Source organism: Nanorana parkeri, unplaced genomic scaffold, assembly GCF_000935625.1.
Source record: "Nanorana parkeri isolate BGI_ZX_2015 unplaced genomic scaffold, ASM93562v1 scaffold10, whole genome shotgun sequence".
Taxonomy (NCBI): Eukaryota; Metazoa; Chordata; class Amphibia; order Anura; family Dicroglossidae; genus Nanorana; species Nanorana parkeri.
The window spans coordinates 4,488,457-4,507,557 of record NW_017306278.1 but is presented as its reverse complement, the minus strand read 5'-3'; the positions used below and the strand labels follow the sequence as shown (position 1 = coordinate 4,507,557).

General features: G+C 48.4%; 1 protein-coding gene across 1 annotated transcript in view; it reads right to left on the bottom strand.

The window, feature by feature from the left end:
• The window catches only part of HSD17B12 (hydroxysteroid 17-beta dehydrogenase 12), a 64,172-nt gene that overhangs the window by 16,001 nt on the left and 29,070 nt on the right, over window positions 1–19,101 (bottom strand). Inside the window, exons 4-6 of the mRNA XM_018554997.1 lie at window positions 9,695–9,805; window positions 5,011–5,075; window positions 4,675–4,719 (exon numbers count right to left, since the gene is read on the bottom strand). Coding sequence (XP_018410499.1) covers window positions 4,675–4,719; window positions 5,011–5,075; window positions 9,695–9,805 — 221 coding nt within the window. The remainder of the gene's footprint in view (window positions 1–4,674; window positions 4,720–5,010; window positions 5,076–9,694; window positions 9,806–19,101) is intronic.

Below are 19,101 nucleotides of genomic sequence, written 5' to 3'. Positions count from 1 at the left end.
TGACCCAGCAGCTCAGCTCCCCCTATTCCCAGCAGTGACCCAGCAGCTCAGCTCCCCCTATTCCCAGCAGTGACCCAGCAGCTCAGCTCCCCCTATTCCCAGCAGTGACCCAGCAGCTCAGCTCCCCCTATTCCCAGCAGTGACCCAGCAGCTCAGCTCCCCCTATTCCCAGCAGTGACCGAGCAGCTCAGCTCCCCCTATTCCCAGCAGTGACCCAGCAGCTCAGCCCCCTCTATTCCCAGCAGTGACCCAGCAGCACAGTTCTCAGCAGTGACCCAGCAGCTCAGCTCCCCCTATTCCCAGCAGTGACCCAGCAGCTCAGCCCCCTCTATTCCCAGCAGTGACCCAGCAGCACAGTTCTCAGCAGTGACCCAGCAGCTCAGCTCCCCCTATTCCCAGCAGTGACCGAGCAGCTCAGCTCCCCCTATTCCCAGCAGTGACCCAGCAGCTCAGTTCCCCCTATTCCCAGCAGTGACCCAGCAGCTCAGCTCCCCATGCCCACTTCTAGCAATGACACGGCCATTTAGCTCACTATGCTCCCCTCCCAGGAGTGACCCAGCAGTTCAGCTGAATATTATGATGCCAGAACATTAATAAAGACGACATTCTGAAGCAGATTGGTGTGAGGACAATGTATCTTTCATTGTATGTTGTGGCGCCATCCATTGTTAAGAATATGCCAACACTTGAATGCCCCTAAACTGGCCACATGTTGACTTTAGGTTTCCAGGCCTGCACGCCTACTGCAGCCATTACCAGACGTCAACATGCTCCCTGATGGATAGTTTTATTTTAAATGATATCCTTCAGCAGTTCTCTTAATGCCGGTGATCAGATGTCAATAGTCCAACCTGGAAACTGGATCAGAGATTTGGCTTTGCAGGACCGGCAGTGGAGGGAATGTGATGCAGATTTGGCTTTGCAGGACCGGCAGTGGAGGGAATATGATGCAGATTTGGCTTTGCAGGACCGGCAGTGGAGGGAATATGATGCAGATTTGGCTTTGCAGGACCGGCAGTGGAGGGAATATGATGCAGATTTGGCTTTGCAGGACCGGCAGTGGAGGGAATATGATGCAGATTTGGCTTTGCAGGACCGGCAGTGGAGGGAATATGATGCAGATTTGGCTTTGCAGGACCGGCAGTGGAGGGAATATGATGCAGATTTGGCTTTGCAGGACCGGCAGTGGAGGGAATATGATGCAGATTTGGCTTTGCAGGACCGGCAGTGGAGGGAATATGATGCAGATTTGGCTTTGCAGGACCGGCAGTGGAGGGAATATGATGCAGATTTGGCTTTGCAGGACCGGCAGTGGAGGGAATATGATGCAGATTTGGCTTTGCAGGACCGGCAGTGGAGGGAATATGATGCAGATTTGGCTTTGCAGGACCGGCAGTGGAGGGAATATGATGCAGATTTGGCTTTGCAGGACCGGCAGTGGAGGGAATATGATGCAGATTTGGCTTTGCAGGACCGGCAGTGGAGGGAATATGATGCAGATTTGGCTTTGCAGGACCGGCAGTGGAGGGAATATGATGCAGATTTGGCTTTGCAGGACCGGCAGTGGAGGGAATATGATGCAGATTTGGCTTTGCAGGACCGGCAGTGGAGGGAATATGATGCAGATTTGGCTTTGCAGGACCGGCAGTGGAGGGAATATGATGCAGATTTGGCTTTGCAGGACCGGCAGTGGAGGGAATATGATGCAGATTTGGCTTTGCAGGACCGGCAGTGGAGGGAATATGATGCAGATTTGGCTTTGCAGGACCGGCAGTGGAGGGAATGTGATGCAGATTTGGCCTTGCAGGATGGGCAGCAGAGGGAATGCGAGCGGATTACTTTATTTCAAGCCAAAAATAACTTACAAAAACTTCACAGAGCTCCAGATATATCTATAACTAACCTCCTATACGAAATCACCTCCTCTTCCAACCAACACCCTCAATGCAACAGGTTGCTGTAGTGGCCTCATGCACTTAAAAGAAAATTGTACTTAAAGGAAACCTGTACCTGTACAGTTTGAACCTGCTGCTGACCTCTGCCTTGAAAATATCAAGTGCCTGGCTGTCTCCAGCTTCAGTATTTGGAACACGCATGCAACAATTGATGTTTGTGCTCTTGATCTGCATACTTGCTGTAGGTCAGTGATGCTGAAAAAACTAAAGACACAGGATTGGAATGACAGCCAGGAAACTTGAATTTTTAGGAGATGCCAAAGTGGAGCAAGATGGCCAAGCACAAATTAACTTCCTGAAGGCAATGTGGTGGTTGCATTGGTTTTTCTTTCTGCCTTTTTATCCTTTATATTCACCTGGTGATCCTGCCAGTAACACACTTCCTGTCTTAACGTGACAACGCTCACTCGCTGTACTGTGTCTATGGCTGAGCAGTATTGTCACCCTCGGACAGGAAGTGTTTTAGGTAGGGATGCACCGATACCGACTGGCAGTGCTGAGGGAGCATGGAGCCGTGGGTTATGACCCCCCTCCCTGCTTCCTGATTGTTAAGGAAGCCAGGCTGCCTAGGAACAAGTAAAGCCGGCTTCCTAGCCAATCAGGAAGCCGGGAGGCAGGTCATGACGTGTTGCCTGGCTTCCCGATTGGCTAGGAAGCCTGCTTCATGTGTTGCTAAGCACCCTGGCTTCCAGACCAATCAGGAAGCCAGACGGCACCTCATGACTCGCCACCCTGCTTCCTGATTGGTCAGGAAGCCAAGCAGCCTCTGAAGCCGGTGTTCTTTCACTTCACAGGCAATCAGGATCCTGGGAGACGGGTCATGATCTGCCGCCTGACTTCCTGATAATCGGGGCATATTTGCATAGGTACCCATAGAACAGCGACTTCAGCCAGCCTGTCATTGATGTGCACAGTCTGGCTATATGCAACTGCCCCCCCCACCCCCACCAAAAGACCTTTTATTTCTCTATTGCATTGCATGCTGTCTTCCATTTTGCGCGATCAGGCACTGCGTTTTTCTCCCCATGAGGGAATGGCTTCCAGACGCATTTCCCGTAGTTGTAGTTAGCAGAAGGAGAAGTATGAGTAATTACGTCATGCTTCCGTCTGTGGACATGTACGATCGGCTGAGCATCTGGTCACGCCCAGCCCACAGCAAGTGATTGACCGCTATAATAATTATTGCTCTCGTCAGCACCGCAATGTGCCTCATAGACAAAAGGTAGATAGCCCTAAGCTCCACCCACATATGCACCCCCCTCCACATTGTGTATTATGTAGTGCTTATTTCCCCATGCGTTTTCATGTCCGGTGACAACCTATGTCCCCTCCCCTGCTACTGCAAGGGTGGCAGCCCTACTTAACCCCAAGGCACTGGGAGAGCACGGCTTTCAGACCATGTCCAAGCTTAACGTGCGAGGTCAAACTCCAAATTAAATAAACCGCTTCACCCTCCAGCTCGAACACAGGTTCACTGTAGAAAAAGGCATAAACAAACACACGTCAACAAGGGAGCCTTGACGCGTTTCACACAAAGCGCCTGCTTACAATTGAAGCACTTTGTGAGAAACATGTCGAGGTTCCCCTGTTAATGTCTGTTCATTTATGAACACCTTTTATTTCTACATTAAACTTACAGTCAAGCAAGTGAGCAGAGTTTTTTTTCCCCTTACATGAACTGTCAATGCTGCCAACAGAAGGGAGCAGCAGCAGTTCATACAAGCGCTGTCATGTGAACAATCTAAAAGTCGGTCAAGTTGAAAAAACATTTTCGAGTTCAGCCAGCAAGAAAAAAAAAAAAAAAAGGAAAACCTGCATCTATCGAACTCCAAACCCCTTCGATTCGGCGGCTGCGGCCTCCGACCTCTGTGTAGATCCAGTGTCGGCCGGGCTTGTGTATTACTGCCCTATAGACTTCTAAAAGGTCCATGTCCTGAGGCTAGAGAGCAAGGGAGACGGCCCCATAGAAGTCTATGGGCAAGTAATGCACTGGTGTGGCCAGGACATAAATACTAAAGGCCGCAGACGTTGGACTGAGGTAGGTGAGAAACTCTGGTAAAGGAAGGTCGGTTAGGTCAGGTTGGAGCAACAGGGAAAGGTGCATGTTGCTGTAAAGTGCCCTTATCCTTTAAGCTGAACAACTTTGCACCAAATTTACTATATGACCATTTACACTGAGTGGCCTTGGGCCATGAGATGACTCCACGAGATGGTGAAAGGTGATGCGAGGAATCTGACACGGCACTGTTGCCCTTCTGTTGTCTTGTACCAGTCTTGACACTCTCCGTTCTGCCCTAACATTGACTAGTCGCTGACGGCCACAATTCGCACGTTCAGACCCAGATTTTCGGCTGACAGTCCGGTCTTTAAACACTTTAACAACAGCTGCTCTTGAACATTTAACAAATTCTGCTGTTTTGCTGATACTCGCTCCATGGCTCCGAGCGCCAACAATCATCCCACGTTCAAAGGCTGTTAAATCGCGTTGTTGACCCATATCTTCAGAAACAAATCACTTCTACTGTCGTGGTAAACAACCTGCTTCCCTATTTATAATGGTCTGGCCCTCTAGCGACTTCAGCGCCAAATTATAGCTAATTTGCCTACAAATGTCAGGTCTGGCCACTCAGTGTATATATGACAGACAGTGCCAGGCAGAAGCTGCAACTCATCATTTTATCAGCTATACCCACCAGCACATTGCAGATCTCTTTATTACCTTACACACGGACGTGATGTTGATATTTATCAGCTTGTCCAGAGTCTACGAGAGAAAAACAACAATTAAATTGTATGTATGGGGAAATCAGAAACAAATACATCAGAGAGAAATCAGCAAGAGTCACAATGTATGCAAGAACGTCTTATAATAAAACATTCCTGGTGATCCTGCAGCGTTCATGATCATTGCCCCTTTAATTCGCAGTGCCTGCTCCACCAGGAATGAAGTCAATGGCATGCGTATTTCATTTTGCATCCGTCTTCTAGAAACGTAAATGCTAACCCATGGCTACATGTTAAGCTGAAAGATGCCAGCTGTACACCGAGTACTCACATTGTCCAGGTCTGGGATGTCAAGGAAATACTCTGGATACTCGTATGCAACTCCCACGTTGTTTACTGAAAAATAAGAGGAGGATGTTACATATCGGTCTATTCGGTTTTGCCTTACAAATGCACCTTGTGTGTTATGCAGAGGTAAAGCTGTATTAAAAGTACATTACAATTTGAGAAGAGGTGCGAGGACACATGGAACGTCACTGTGCGTCATTGTGCGTATTTTAAGCATGTTGGTCCTTGGATTATGTTTGATCGGAGAGTACTACGGCAGATACACGCCGTCCTTGAGTGTAGCCTACTCAGGGTCGGAAAGGATGTAAACACTATCCAGCCCTGGGCAGGCTGCAGTAATGAGACTGGCAACAGTACGTATCCAAGGGGTCAAAAACCAATCAAAAATGTTGATGAGGAGGGCTTGGGGATAGAATGAGCAATTATTAAACTCCCCACAGCTTTTCCGTGTAAGCTGAAGATATATGAAGAGGTACCCCTGGAAAAATGGCTACCATGTGCCTCCCTTTAACTAAATCTGTGCTCCTTGACCCAAAATATGCACACGCACAGACCAGTGAACTCCTGGTTTTCACGCTTGTTCTCGGTCAGTGTCTTAGAAAGTAGTAATACCATTAGATCAGAATGACAACCAGACACACAAGCATTTGTAGAGGGAAAGGACAGCATTGGCAGCCTCCATAGTTAAAGCAGCACGCTTCCTTTAAAGTAAACCTAGGAACAGTCTCCTCCAAGTGCTTGCAGGTATCCACTTATCACTTCCAAAGTTCCCCCAAACCCAAGGATTCTATACTATGCAAACCAGAGCTGGTATTGTGGTGTCCTTGCCGGCCAGCTGGGCCTCTCATTTCATTTGGTGGCCAATAGGGATGTGGGGGAGATGAGTGGAACCATGCCAGCTATTGTCCCTATATTGCATTATACTGCTCTGCACATTCGTAAAGCGGTGTACTTAAAAAATGTACAATACGTTCTCTACAGCAAGGGGCCTGCAAGTAAAATGAATGAAGGAAAGAAAAAAAAAGCCAGGAAGGGCGTTTGATTAAGTAATCTGTCAAAGTCACGTGACCAGCACCAGAGAACACTCCATACCAAAAACATTTTTTTTTTTTTAAAGTTAACAAAAAAGGTAATTCCTTACCCGTGTCTCCGCTGCTCGCTCCCGTCCGAAGATCTGAACATTCTCAAGGATGATGATGCAGGCGCATGCGCAGTAGAGATCTTCAGCCGGGAGAAGAGCAGAGACACAGGGTGAGTCAATGCAGGCAGCGTGCACCCGCACAGACTCCGTGGGACACAGAAGACGCAGCAGTCTGCGCTAGATCAGAGACCGGCACCAGCGCTGGAGGGACTCCTGAAAACTACTGGAAAGAAGGAGATTGGATCAAGAGGCATCATTTAGGGCCTTGGTTCTCAAATGCTGGGTCATGACCCAAAAGTGGGTCACCTCAGCCTCCCCCTAGCGCAGCACTGTCAGTTCTCATGCTGGGCAGCCATTCAGAATATACTGCCCGGTGCGGAGTGTCAGCTTGAGGTGAGGTGGGGTGGGCTGGTGCTGTAGAAGCAATGCACGTCTGGATGGAACTCTGTCACAGCACAGCATCCCGCACTGGACCCCAGGCTGAGGATCCACTCCAGTTCTCGTAAGGCAGAGAGACTGGGTGGATCTTAAAAAAATAAAAAATTTTTTGGAGTGTGTATGTGTGGGTGTGAGATTGAGCCTGTCAGTGTTTTTGAGGTCCCGCTCACACTAGTACAGTGCGTTAATCGCATAGTCCCATGCGATTAACGCACTGTACCATGGAAAAATCACACCTACCTACTGGTGCGGGAGGTGTTGCATTGCCATTCATTTGAATGGCACCCCAAGCGCACCTCACATCCACAGTTCGATTGTCCGCACCAGAACGCGCGGTACCGCAATGCTGTGTGTTTTAGGCCCCATTCACACAGGAATCAGCCTGGCCGTACAGCTCCGTGCCGCGTGCACAGTCGTATCGGGCAGCTCCCGGGAAGGACAGGTGCTGCGTGTGATTAGTACGCAGCCCCCGTCCTTCTCTATGGGACTACGCGGCCCTACACGTCCGTGCGGATGAGTGGACTCATACGCTGACAGGATGGATCCTGTCTGCGTCCCAGCTAGGAAACACGTACCCGCACGGACCTGCAATTGAGGTGAGTGTAGGGGGGGCGTATGCCCGCGTAGTCCCATAGAGAAGGACGGGGGCTGCGTACTAATCACACGCAGCACCTGTCCTTCCCGGGAGCTGCCCGATACGGCCGTGCACGCATCACGGAGCAGTACGTGCCAGCCAGTTCCCATGTGAATGGGGTCTTAGTGTAATACGCCTTGGGTCATGACTTAATGACCAAGGACAAATGTGGGATCTGAGGTTACACAGGTTGAGGAACCACTGATTTAAGGTAACTGCTTGCAAAAGATCTTTCTGTACATGAATTTCTTTCATTTGAAAGAACGTGAACGTTGGTTCCAAAAAATTCTGTGCATTGCTAAATATTAACATAATGATACTTCCAGGTACAAAAATAATGTGCCTATTCATGACGCAGATGGCGGCAAAAACCGAGAAACGACATCGATCGATGATAAAATGATTCGTTCGTTTCAGAAAAGACAAAAATATTTTGATGAACGTTCCATTGTAAACAACGTTTCTTACGTCTGCGGGTAGCCTAACACGTATTTATGAAGAGGATTCCGTTTTCTGTGCACTCGCTGTACATGCCGCACGCTGGCCACCAGATGGCAGCAAGTGCTAAGGAGAAGATCGCTGGTTTTTCCGCAGAATGAAAACACTTCCTGCTAGATCATCTAAACTCAACTGGATGATTCCCCAAAGCTGTCTATAGAAAAAGTGCAGAGACACAAAACCTACAGTAAAGCCGGAGTTTTGGAAGATTCTGGCTCGTGAACAAACACTGATGGTGCATGGGGAACGCTGAATTTTGGTATGTCCAGCGTTGCGTTAAAGTCCATACTTCAAAACAAGCTCTGCTCAGCACAGAATTCCCCCGGGGCTTTTATTTAATCACCAGGTGGTGATAATTGTGATAACAATGGGTGTCCAGTGGCTACCTGGGCAAGCGCAGGGTGGGGCAAGATCCAAAAGCCAGGTAGCCAAAATGTCTAAAAAAATTACATTCAGATCCTCCCTTTTCTCAGCTTTTTTAATGACATCAGAGGAAGCTCTGGCTCTCCGACTCCTTAAAGTGTAACTCCAGCCCCGCCTCCTCCTTAAAGCCCACCTTGGATCTATGATAAAAAAAAAAAGCCCATACATATTTTATATCCTGCAGTTTTCGGGATGGTCCGGTGACATCACAGGTGCTTCTGGTCTTTCTTTGGTGGTGGTAGGGGGAAATTCTTCCTCCTGGTGTTATGGCATGCGACCACATTCAGTCCAGGAGCTCAGGGGGCGTGTCCATGACAGCCTGTGCCCACAGGAAATGGGTTGCATGATGCTGGTTACCATTCAACCCAGAAGACAAGCAGTACTGGAACTTATAGCGTTTAGTCTGTGAGGATCAGTGCTGGAGAGAAGGTACGTACTGCAGCAAGAGCGGCTTTTTCTATTTCACAGATACATGGCAGCAAAGGAAAAAGAAAAAAAAACAGAACTGGACGTTAAAGTGTACCTGTCCCATGACCTGAAGAGTTATCTGGGTGTAGTCCTAGACTAGTCTAGATAGCCTAGACTAGCAGTCAGAAGCAGCAGTGCCTTTGATGACCTCACACTGCAGACAGACAGATTTGAGGTTCAAGGCACAGGAGTTCACTGCTAATTTTCAGGGGAAATTCAAGGCACAACGTAAATTTTTCCAGGGTTCTGTGATTTCCACTCACCTCATAGTTCTAGCCGACCTGTGACAATGAGACTGTCACAGGTCGGCTCAGTAGATCGGGAGGTGAACGACACATACCGGCGTTCGCTCACTTCTCGATCCTGTCACGGCTCTCTGCCATGAAAAAAGAAGGGGCTGGATTCCCCCCTCCCCGCTCCGATCCGCCAGCGCTGACTGGCGGAACGGACGGGGGAGGGGGTCGGGTACAGCTGGCTCTGCCTCTAGATAGGCAGAGCCAGCTGTCACTCACGCAGCTGGGCGGATCTCGACATCGATGTCGGGATCCGCTCCGGCGTCTCAGTTTACCGCGAGCTGTAGCTCTCTATATACTGAGCCTAGGGTGACAGGAGGATGCTAGTTTGTGTCCTCCCGTTACCCTAAGGAGAACTATGGGGAAATACACTGACCCCATAGTTCTCCTTTAACATTCCTAGATATTACATTACAGTGACAAAGCTCACTCTCCGTACTGCATCTATGGAAAGCAAGGTTGTCAACCCAAGGCAGGAAGTGTGTTAGAACTATACTGTAGTCCACAGAGTTGAGCTGGTCAGGACTGATTACAGTGCGGCAGAGGTAGAGAGTGTACAGGAAACTACAAGCATACTGGACCTTTGGCGGGATCAGCAGGCATTTTGTTGCCCCTATCAAAGACATAACAAATTCCTTTCATATTTAACAGGCCAAAAAGGAAGCAGCTAATTATGATTGTTAAGGTTTACATACCCCCTATATGGTATCTCTGAAAGTGAAAACTGAACAAAGGGTCCTATGACCAAATCCCATAATCAGTTTTTACTCACCAAGGACTCCAATTTCAAGACCTCGCAGTCCAGCCTCAATGCGCTCATAGATCTCTGTAGTTTTCCCAAAATCTGCTGCAATTACTTTGGTTTCCACGTTGAACTTTTCACCTAAGGATAAATAAACAAAATAAACAGATATATTAAATGGTTCTGATGCATTAAATCAGTGCTGGCATGTGTATAGGAGCTTTCAGACAGAAGCCGCAGGATATGGCATCAGCCTCTTGCAGCCAGGGGCATTACCAGGCCGAGGGTCACCCGGCACAGGTCATTAAACACGCACATTATGTTTGCGCGTAATGCCGTCGTGTGCACTTCACTGCCGGCGGCCATCTTGGCGAAGGCTGCCAGCAAAGAGAGGAGGGTGGACGTTCATCTGGCAGGAAAAGATATGCCGCTGGGTCCCCTCCTCTCTTGCGCAGCTGTCAGGCTCTTGGTCCATGACCCCCCCCCCCGACTTTTCAGAGGGGGGCGAGTCCAGAATGACTGTCGGTCATTTTGGTGTCACCCCCTCTGATGGTGTCACCTGGTGCGGGCCGCACCCCTCTTATGACACCTTTGCTTGCAGCCCTAATGCAGCAGAGCTCTGCCTGGAAAAGTGAGAAGCAGAACAAGGAGCCAAATCAGTTGTATTGAAGTGCAAGAAGCATGTCGACAGGATCAGATAAACTCATCGCTCTGCTGCTTCTCCTTTCACTGTCCAGTCACGGGCTGGGGGAGGGACAAGACCTGTAATTGCTGCTGAATAGCAGCAGAGAAAAAGGCAGGTCTTCTCCCCTGTCAGATAGGGCTGTACTGTTATGCAGATCTGTATCAGTCTCAGGACTGGATAGACAAAAATACAAATACTTCAGCAGGTAATTTAACTCTCTTGTATGTATTTCATGTGTGTATTTAGTGGTTTGCCTTATTGTCCCTCTCCGCTCTGGTTTGTGGACTGTCCCTCAGCAGCCTCACATACAAAGCAGGGCTATAGGCCCTGCATTGTACGCGATATCAGCGGACCTCCGACCACGAGCGCATAAGAGGCTGCGGGTGCCCATCTTAGAGCCTGTGGGAGAAGGGATCAGGTAAGTCCTTTACACAATACCCCTAAACAATAATAAGCATTTCATCCAATTTTTAAGCTAGCCATGCCCCCTAAAACCTATCCCCAGGGGGAGGGGAGGTATGGGGACTCCTTTTGCAGTGCGGAGCCCCTTCCCCGGGGATAGGTTTTACGGTGCATAGCTGGCTTAAAAACCAAATTAACTTTTGTCTAGAGGTATTGTGTAAAGCAGTGGTTCTCAACCTCAGGACCCACATTTGTCCTCGGTCATTAAAAGGTGAATTATGAGGCGAGTGATTTTCACTCAGACTCATAATCTGACCTGACCTGTGACAAGGAGACTGTCACAGGTCGGCTCAGTAGACCGGGGAGTGAACACATACCGTCGCTCGCTCACTTCTCGATCTATCCCTGCAGAGAGCCGTGCCTGTCACTCATGGCTCCCTGCATGGATTCCCCCCCTCCCTCCCCGCTCCGATCCTCCAGCGCTGACTGGCGGAACGGACGGGGGAGGGGCACAGCTGGCTCTGCCTCCAGATAGGCAGAGCCAGCTGTCAATCCCGCAGCTGGGTGGATCCAGACACCTAGAAAAGTGGAAGGCATGTGGCGACGCACTGAACACGGGGCCGCGACCCACTTTTGGGTCACAACCCACCAGTTGAGAACCAAGGGTTTAAAGGATTTACCACCCCACCCCGGGGGATAGGTTTTAAAGGTACATGGCCAAATCAATGCAAACACTGCCTTGTCTCTTGTGCTTCCCTTTAACAGCTATATACAAAAGATATGGAAACCTTAAAACCTATCCCCAGGGTGAAAGGGGTTTGGGGACTCCCCTTGCAGTGTGGAGCCCCTTCTCGGGGATAGGTTTTAAGTGCATAGCCAGCTTATTTACCTAATTAGCTGCTCCTTTTTGTCTAGGGTACTGTGTAAAGGACTTACCTGATCTCCCCCCTCCATTCCCAGAAGTAGGTTTTAAGGTACATGGCCAAATGAAAGCAAAAAAAATTGGATATTCTCATGCACTTCCCCTTAACAGCTATATACAAAGATATGGAAACCAGTTTGATGGGTCTGGGTAGCACCATACATGATGCTAGGTCCTACCATACATGATGCTAGGTCCTACCTTACATGATGCTAGGTCCTACCTTACATGATGCTAGGTCCTACCTTACATGATGCTAGGTCCTACCTTACATGATGCTAGGTCCTACCTTACATGATGCTAGGTCCTACCTTACATGATGCTAGGTCCTACCTTACATGATGCTAGGTCCTACCTTACATGATGCTAGGTCCTACCTTACATGATGCTAGGTCCTACCTTACATGATGCTAGGTCCTACCTTACATGATGCTAGGTCCTACCTTACATGATGCTAGGTCCTACCTTACATGATGCTAGGTCCTACCTTACATGATGCTAGGTCCTACCTTACATGATGCTAGGTCCTACCTTACATGATGCTAGGTCCTACCTTACATGATGCTAGGTCCTACCTTACATGATGCTAGGTCCTACCTTACATGATGCTAGGTCCTACCTTACATGATGCTAGGTCCTACCTTACATGATGCTAGGTCCTACCTTACATGATGCTAGGTCCTACCTTACATGATGCTAGGTCCTACCTTACATGATGCTAGGTCCTACCTTACATGATGCTAGGTCCTACCTTACATGATGCTAGGTCCTACCTTACATGATGCTAGGTCCTACCTTACATGATGCTAGGTCCTACCTTACATGATGCTAGGTCCTACCTTACATGATGCTAGGTCCTACCTTACATGATGCTAGGTCCTACCTTACATGATGCTAGGTCCTACCTTACATGATGCTAGGTCCTACCTTACATGATGCTAGGTCCTACCTTACATGATGCTAGGTCCTACCTTACATGATGCTAGGTCCTACCTTACATGATGCTAGGTCCTACCTTACATGATGCTAGGTCCTACCTTACATGATGCTAGGTCCTACCTTACATGATGCTAGGTCCTACCTTACATGATGCTAGGTCCTACCTTACATGATGCTAGGTCCTACCTTACATGATGCTAGGTCCTACCTTACATGATGCTAGGTCCTACCTTACATGATGCTAGGTCCTACCTTACATGATGCTAGGTCCTACCTTACATGATGCTAGGTCCTACCTTACATGATGCTAGGTCCTACCTTACATGATGCTAGGTCCTACCTTACATGATGCTAGGTCCTACCTTACATGATGCTAGGTCCTACCTTACATGATGCTAGGTCCTACCTTACATGATGCTAGGTCCTACCTTACATGATGCTAGGTCCTACCTTACATGATGCTAGGTCCTACCTTACATGATGCTAGGTCCTACCTTACATGATGCTAGGTCCTACCTTACATGATGCTAGGTCCTACCTTACATGATGCTAGGTCCTACCTTACATGATGCTAGGTCCTACCTTACATGATGCTAGGTCCTACCTTACATGATGCTAGGTCCTACCTTACATGATGCTAGGTCCTACCTTACATGATGCTAGGTCCTACCTTACATGATGCTAGGTCCTACCTTACATGATGCTAGGTCCTACCTTACATGATGCTAGGTCCTACCTTACATGATGCTAGGTCCTACCTTACATGATGCTAGGTCCTACCTTACATGATGCTAGGTCCTACCACACATGATGCTAGGTCCTACCACACATGATGCTAGGTCTACTTTATAAACAAACGGCCAAGCAAACCCGACGGGGAAGGGAGAAGAAAAAAAAAAAGGAGCTTTCATTGACTTAATTCATAATAAACCAGTGCAGAGGAAAATGGGAAACGTTGTCCATCACCTTCATCAGATACCGGGGGGAGTATTTTTAGAAAGCGGGATTAAGAATCGGGTTGCTATGAACGACGCCTCCGCCCCATCCCTTTCCCCCTCCGCAAACCTAATCCATTGATTGAAATCGTTTCATCAAGCAAGTTGCATCCCCTGCTGCAGCCTGAAGTCACGATACAGGCACATGAATCGGCTGGGAAGCGTGCCTCCCCTCTCACAACGCACATTCTGTATCTGCCTCTTTTTTTTTTTTAATGAAAGGCAGAAAGAAAACTAAAAAGAGGAGAATAGCCGGATCCTTGCCTATAGATTTGTTTTAGTATGGAGGCTATGTGAGGACAGGCAGGCTGCGTCTTCGCTGCTCTGTAATACTCATCGCCCTTTTGCTCCTTTCAGAAAGCTTTGCCTCTTTTGAAGAACAATGCCGTTTTTGCTGCTCCCTATCATACCCAGCAGTGAAATGGTTAATTGGAGGCTGCACGATATAAGCACTGGATAGCCACTGAGCCGTGATATATGTACAGGACAGCAGTAAGGGGAACGTGACAGCTGACTGCCACGTAAACTGCTTAATATCTACGACTTGGTCTGAAGAGACAAGCTGAATCATCCGCCCCCCCCATCAAAATAGCTCTCCGTGACAGGTACCCATAAAAGGTGAACGCCAGGCAAATAAAATACACTTAAGGAAGAGCAGCAGACCGATGAGCTCTTCTGTTACTCTCCTCTGATCAGCATGCTCCTTATTAGCACAATAATTGGCTCCATATGCTGCTTCTCCCCCTTTCAATCTGAGCTCTGCTGTACAGGGAATGCAAGAGGCTGATACCAAGTCCAATTCAGGTGCTTACACGGCTTGCATTTAAAAAAACAACATTAAGGCTACATACACGAGAGCCTCCTGCGTTTGTTTTATTTTAACAGAGAATTGATCTGGGGGGTATGAACAAACTTTATGTATATGCAGGAGAAAGTGATGGGGGAAATAGAGACGCATTGAGAGCATCTCATCTGCCCTCAGACGCACAGATTTCAATTTTCCGAAATGCGAGTGATCTAAATGCACCTAAATCAGGGGTGGGCTACTCCAGCCCTCTAGCTATTGTGGAACTACAAGTCCCATGAGTCGTTGCAAGACTGACAGTTACAGGCAGAAGCAGAGTCATATTGGGGATTGTAGTTAAAGCACAGCTGGAAGGCCAGAGATGCCCAAGGATCAGTATGGCAGCCAGGCAACTAGCATTCTTCAGAAGGAGGTCAGCCATGACAGCTTATGATGGGATTCTTTTAACCCAACAAAACTGCCACTTGTGTAGCTGTCACTTTGTAATATAAGAAACATAAGAGATGAAATGCCTCACCAATGATCAATTTGTATTTTTCTCTGTGCCCTGGAACCGTCCCTGGCTAATGCCGTGCAACACAAGAAGGGGGGAATTTCTCAAAACTGGAGCAGTTGTGCATGGTATCCAATCAGCTTCTCTCTTCAGTTTGTTCAGTTAAGATTTGAAAATGAAAGAGAGAAGCCGATTAGTTGCCATGCACAGCTGCTCCAGATTTTGATAAATTCCCCTCGAAGTCTCAAAGCCATAACGGCTACTGCCATTGACCAAGTACTACCATGCGAGAGTTTGTAAACCAGTAACAAGCAGTCACATGGGTTCCTGCTGGTTAGCAGCCGAAAGCAAGAGGGGGCAAGATCCAAAGCTTGCATAAAAGGGACCCGTCAGGTCCTGCGATATGCGCAAACTGGATTGTTACAGGCCCAGGCCTAACGGTGGAAGGGGTGGAGCATAATGGTGACTAGGACAGAAGTTCCTGAATACATCCTGGATCTGGCTCTGCTGATTAGGGAGATTCCCCTTACATTTTTGTGTAGCAACAAGACAGGAAGTGAGGTGCAACCTCCCCAACTGAGATAAAGTTTGCCATGAAGGACATGTAGCCCAATCACCGCCCCACAACTAATCTGATAGGTAGCACTTACCTACCAGCACCTCCTGCCTCCCATCAGCTGAGGCAGCACGTTAGGTGGGTCCACCTGTTGACAGCAAACGTGCGTCTCATCTTGCAGTTGTCACCAGCACAGGAATAAAGGGGGACTTTTCAACGGAGACACTGGTTTCAGTGACAAATGTCTAAAAGGTTATTTTCTATTTTCAGATTGCCTTCCCACAGAAGGAGATTTCACATCACTTCCTGTCCTGTAGATGCAACAGGAAAATCAAGCAAGATCTCCCAGATGGGACAAAAAAAAAGTTTTACCCATTACCTGCTCCCTCTAGAATGAAAAAAACATTCAAGAGCCAATCCACACCACTGCATTGTGATAATGTGGTTGTTGTGCGCTATGGTGCCATTCATACCTTATCAGCACCACGTAATGCCTCAACATGTGTTGCCGTTGTGCAAAATGCTGCTTGGACGACCATTGGTCCCTTGAATGCGTCCCTTTGTTCCTTGTGTTGCACATTAATGCACCCTAACTCTAAGCACGATAATGTGCGACACAATGTGGGCTAGTGAGCGGATGTTTAATGCACCGCAGTGGCCTGGGCTGGTGTGAATGAACCCCCTCCACATATAAGTGTAGCTTAGGCAATGCATTACGGTCCAAAGTCAGACTAAGTATGCCAATGAAGAGTGTGGTCTCCATTCTGGAACTAGCAGAAAGTATGAAGCTGCAGAAAACGGTTTTAGGTTGTCCCAAGTTTGGTGCACAGCAGCTTCATAAATATGGGCTTTAGAAACTATCTATAGCATCCCGAATAATCAAAATCTGCTGCTCGCTCTTCATAGCAGGCATCTCCATGTGCCTACACAAAAGGTTCAATTGATATGCAGTGCCCTCTTGTGCCAATTCCAACCAGATCTTGCATTGTGGCACTCTGACTTGCACCTTTTTTTTTACCTACGTGTCTCCTTTACAGACTATAAAATGTGATTCAAAAGGAGAACTATGGGGTCAGGGCTTTTCCCCATAGTTCTCCTTAGGGTAACGGGAGGACACAAACTACCGTCCTCCCGTCACACTAAGCACGTTATACCGCAAGCTACAGCGACAATTATGTCTGGATCCGCCCTGCTGCGTGAGTGACAGCTGGCTCTGCCTATCTAGAGGCAGAGCCAGCTGTACCCGCCCCCTCCCCCGTCCGTTCCGCCAGTCAGAGCTGGCGGATCGGAGGGAATCCAGTCCCTCCCCTGTCACTTCAGAAAGCCGTGACAGGATCGAGAGGTTAGCGAACGCCGGTATGTGTTCGCTCACTTCCAGATCTACTGAGCCGACCTGTGACAGTCTCATTGTCACACGTCGGCTAGAACTATGTGGTGAGTGGAAAGCACGTCCCTCATAGTTCTCCTTTAAAGGCCTTACAGGCCAACATGGAGGTGATAATGGTGTGAGGCTGCTGACAGAGCTTGACCATGCACACTTTCGGGTTTTAGGGCTTTTAGGGTCCTCTAGAAAGGAAGCAGATGCCTAGAGGTGCCTACAATACAAGCCCAATGCTAGAAAACATGAATGTCATGGCCTCATCAGATTTTCACATTTCTAAACAAGGCAGCGCTGCTCTGTAAAATGGTAGGACGGTCTTTGCAGTAAAGTCAAACTGAAAATGATAGCAAGGGGTTTATGGAAACTATAGGTAGAGTTTTGCTTTAAAGGCGAACTATGAGGTGAGTGCTTTTCACTCACCTCATAGTTCTAGCCGACCTGTGACAATGAGACTGTCACAGGTCAGCTCAGTAGATCGAGAGGTGAGCGAACACATACCGGCGTTCGCTCACTTCTCGATCCTGTCACAGCTCTCTGCCGTGACAGGGGGAGGGGCTGGATTCCCGATCTGCCAGCGCTGACTGGCGGAACGGACGGGGGAGGGGGCGGGTACTGCTGGCTCTGCCTCTAGATCACTCGCGCAGCTGGGCAGATCTCGAGATCGATGTCGGGATCCGCTCCGGCGTCTCAGTATACCGCGAGCTGTAGCTTGGTGTATACTGAGCTTAGGGTGACGGGAGGACGCTAGTTTGTGTCTTCCCGTTACCCTAAGGAGAACTATGGGGAAAAACACTGACCCCATAGTTCTCCTTTAATAAGTCACGAACCACAGTGAAAAAAGGTGGACAAATAGGACATCTGCCCGCGTGCAGACACAGCAGCAAGTGACAGCTCAGTGCAGCACGTCACTACTATGCAACGAGTTCTTGGGTGACCTCAATAACGTCTCAAGGGGCATCGTGGAAAGATGGGCGTCAGTGAAGCGACACATCACGGCCCTGAATCCTCCCCGGTGAAGACTGCATTATGTATCTGCTGTAGAGTCCCCTGGGCGTTTGGCCTTGTGACGCGGCAGAGGCGTCTCTGGGCACTCAGGTGGCTCAAAGGACGTTCGGAATGCACTGCTCCAAGTACGGCCGAGATACTACAGACAGGCACAAGAAGACAGAGCATTGTGCCGCTGCCAAAAAGACAAAAGGACAGCCGACGAGCTGACATTTTAGGGGAGCGGGGGGACTCACAGAAAAACAACATAGGGAATTATTTGTAGCCATTTAAATATGTATTTCGTTGGCTTACATTGTCATTTATTACCACAGCAAAAGGCAAACGCTTAATAATGGAAACCGTGTTGTGCGACGACAAGAGTGACTTTTTGCTTGGTGTGCACGCCGCAGGGCTGGACAAAAGCCGAGAGCTAGGCTGCCGACAAGCCTGAAATGTTACAGATGACGCATTGCTTTCCTGGGAGCGTCTTTAACTTGAACGCAAGTACAGGTCCCTTGGGGATTTTTAGGCCTTATTCCAGCCATTTAAATTAAACCCGTCAAAAATATGGATGGTGCCACTGCTATCCAGTGGGCTCCAATGGCCTGCCCAGTGCCATACAGCCATTTGTTTAAATCTAAGCTCCCGGTCTACATTGACAAGGCATGGGCAGTACCATAGACTTCAGGGGAAGGTCCTTCCAAAGGCCATCGAGCCTGTTGGCAGACCTTCCACTGAAGTATATGGGAGTCTGACTACATAAACCTTACCAGCATGCAGCGAGCCGGCCGGGATGCGATCCAGTGCGCTCTGGCACCGGATCAGGCCGGAACGCACTGGGGCTGGTGTGAACTAGCACTAAATCTCTTGCTAAGAGATTTAACCATTTGCTGGCAGTCTCCTTGTTTGAATAAAGCTACAAAAATTGCTACTGATTAATCACTAGGAGTAGCAAACAATTGCTTACTGAATGAAACAAATGGCTCCCTATAGACAAAGCTACACAAGTAGCACATAGTAGCAGTATTTTATAATAATGAGCTTACAAATGAAGTGGAAACGCCCATAATCAAGGTGGATAGAAGAGCCAGAAACATGAGGAAGACAAAAGTACTGCAATGTGAGAGTTTGCAAACCAGTAACAAGCAGTCACATGGGTTGTTGCCGATTAGCAGTTGTAAAAGCCCTCTGAAAGCCAGAGGGGGCAAGATCTGGGGCTTGCCAGTCTTAAAGGGAACCTGTCGGGTCCTATAATATGGTAAAAAGGACTGT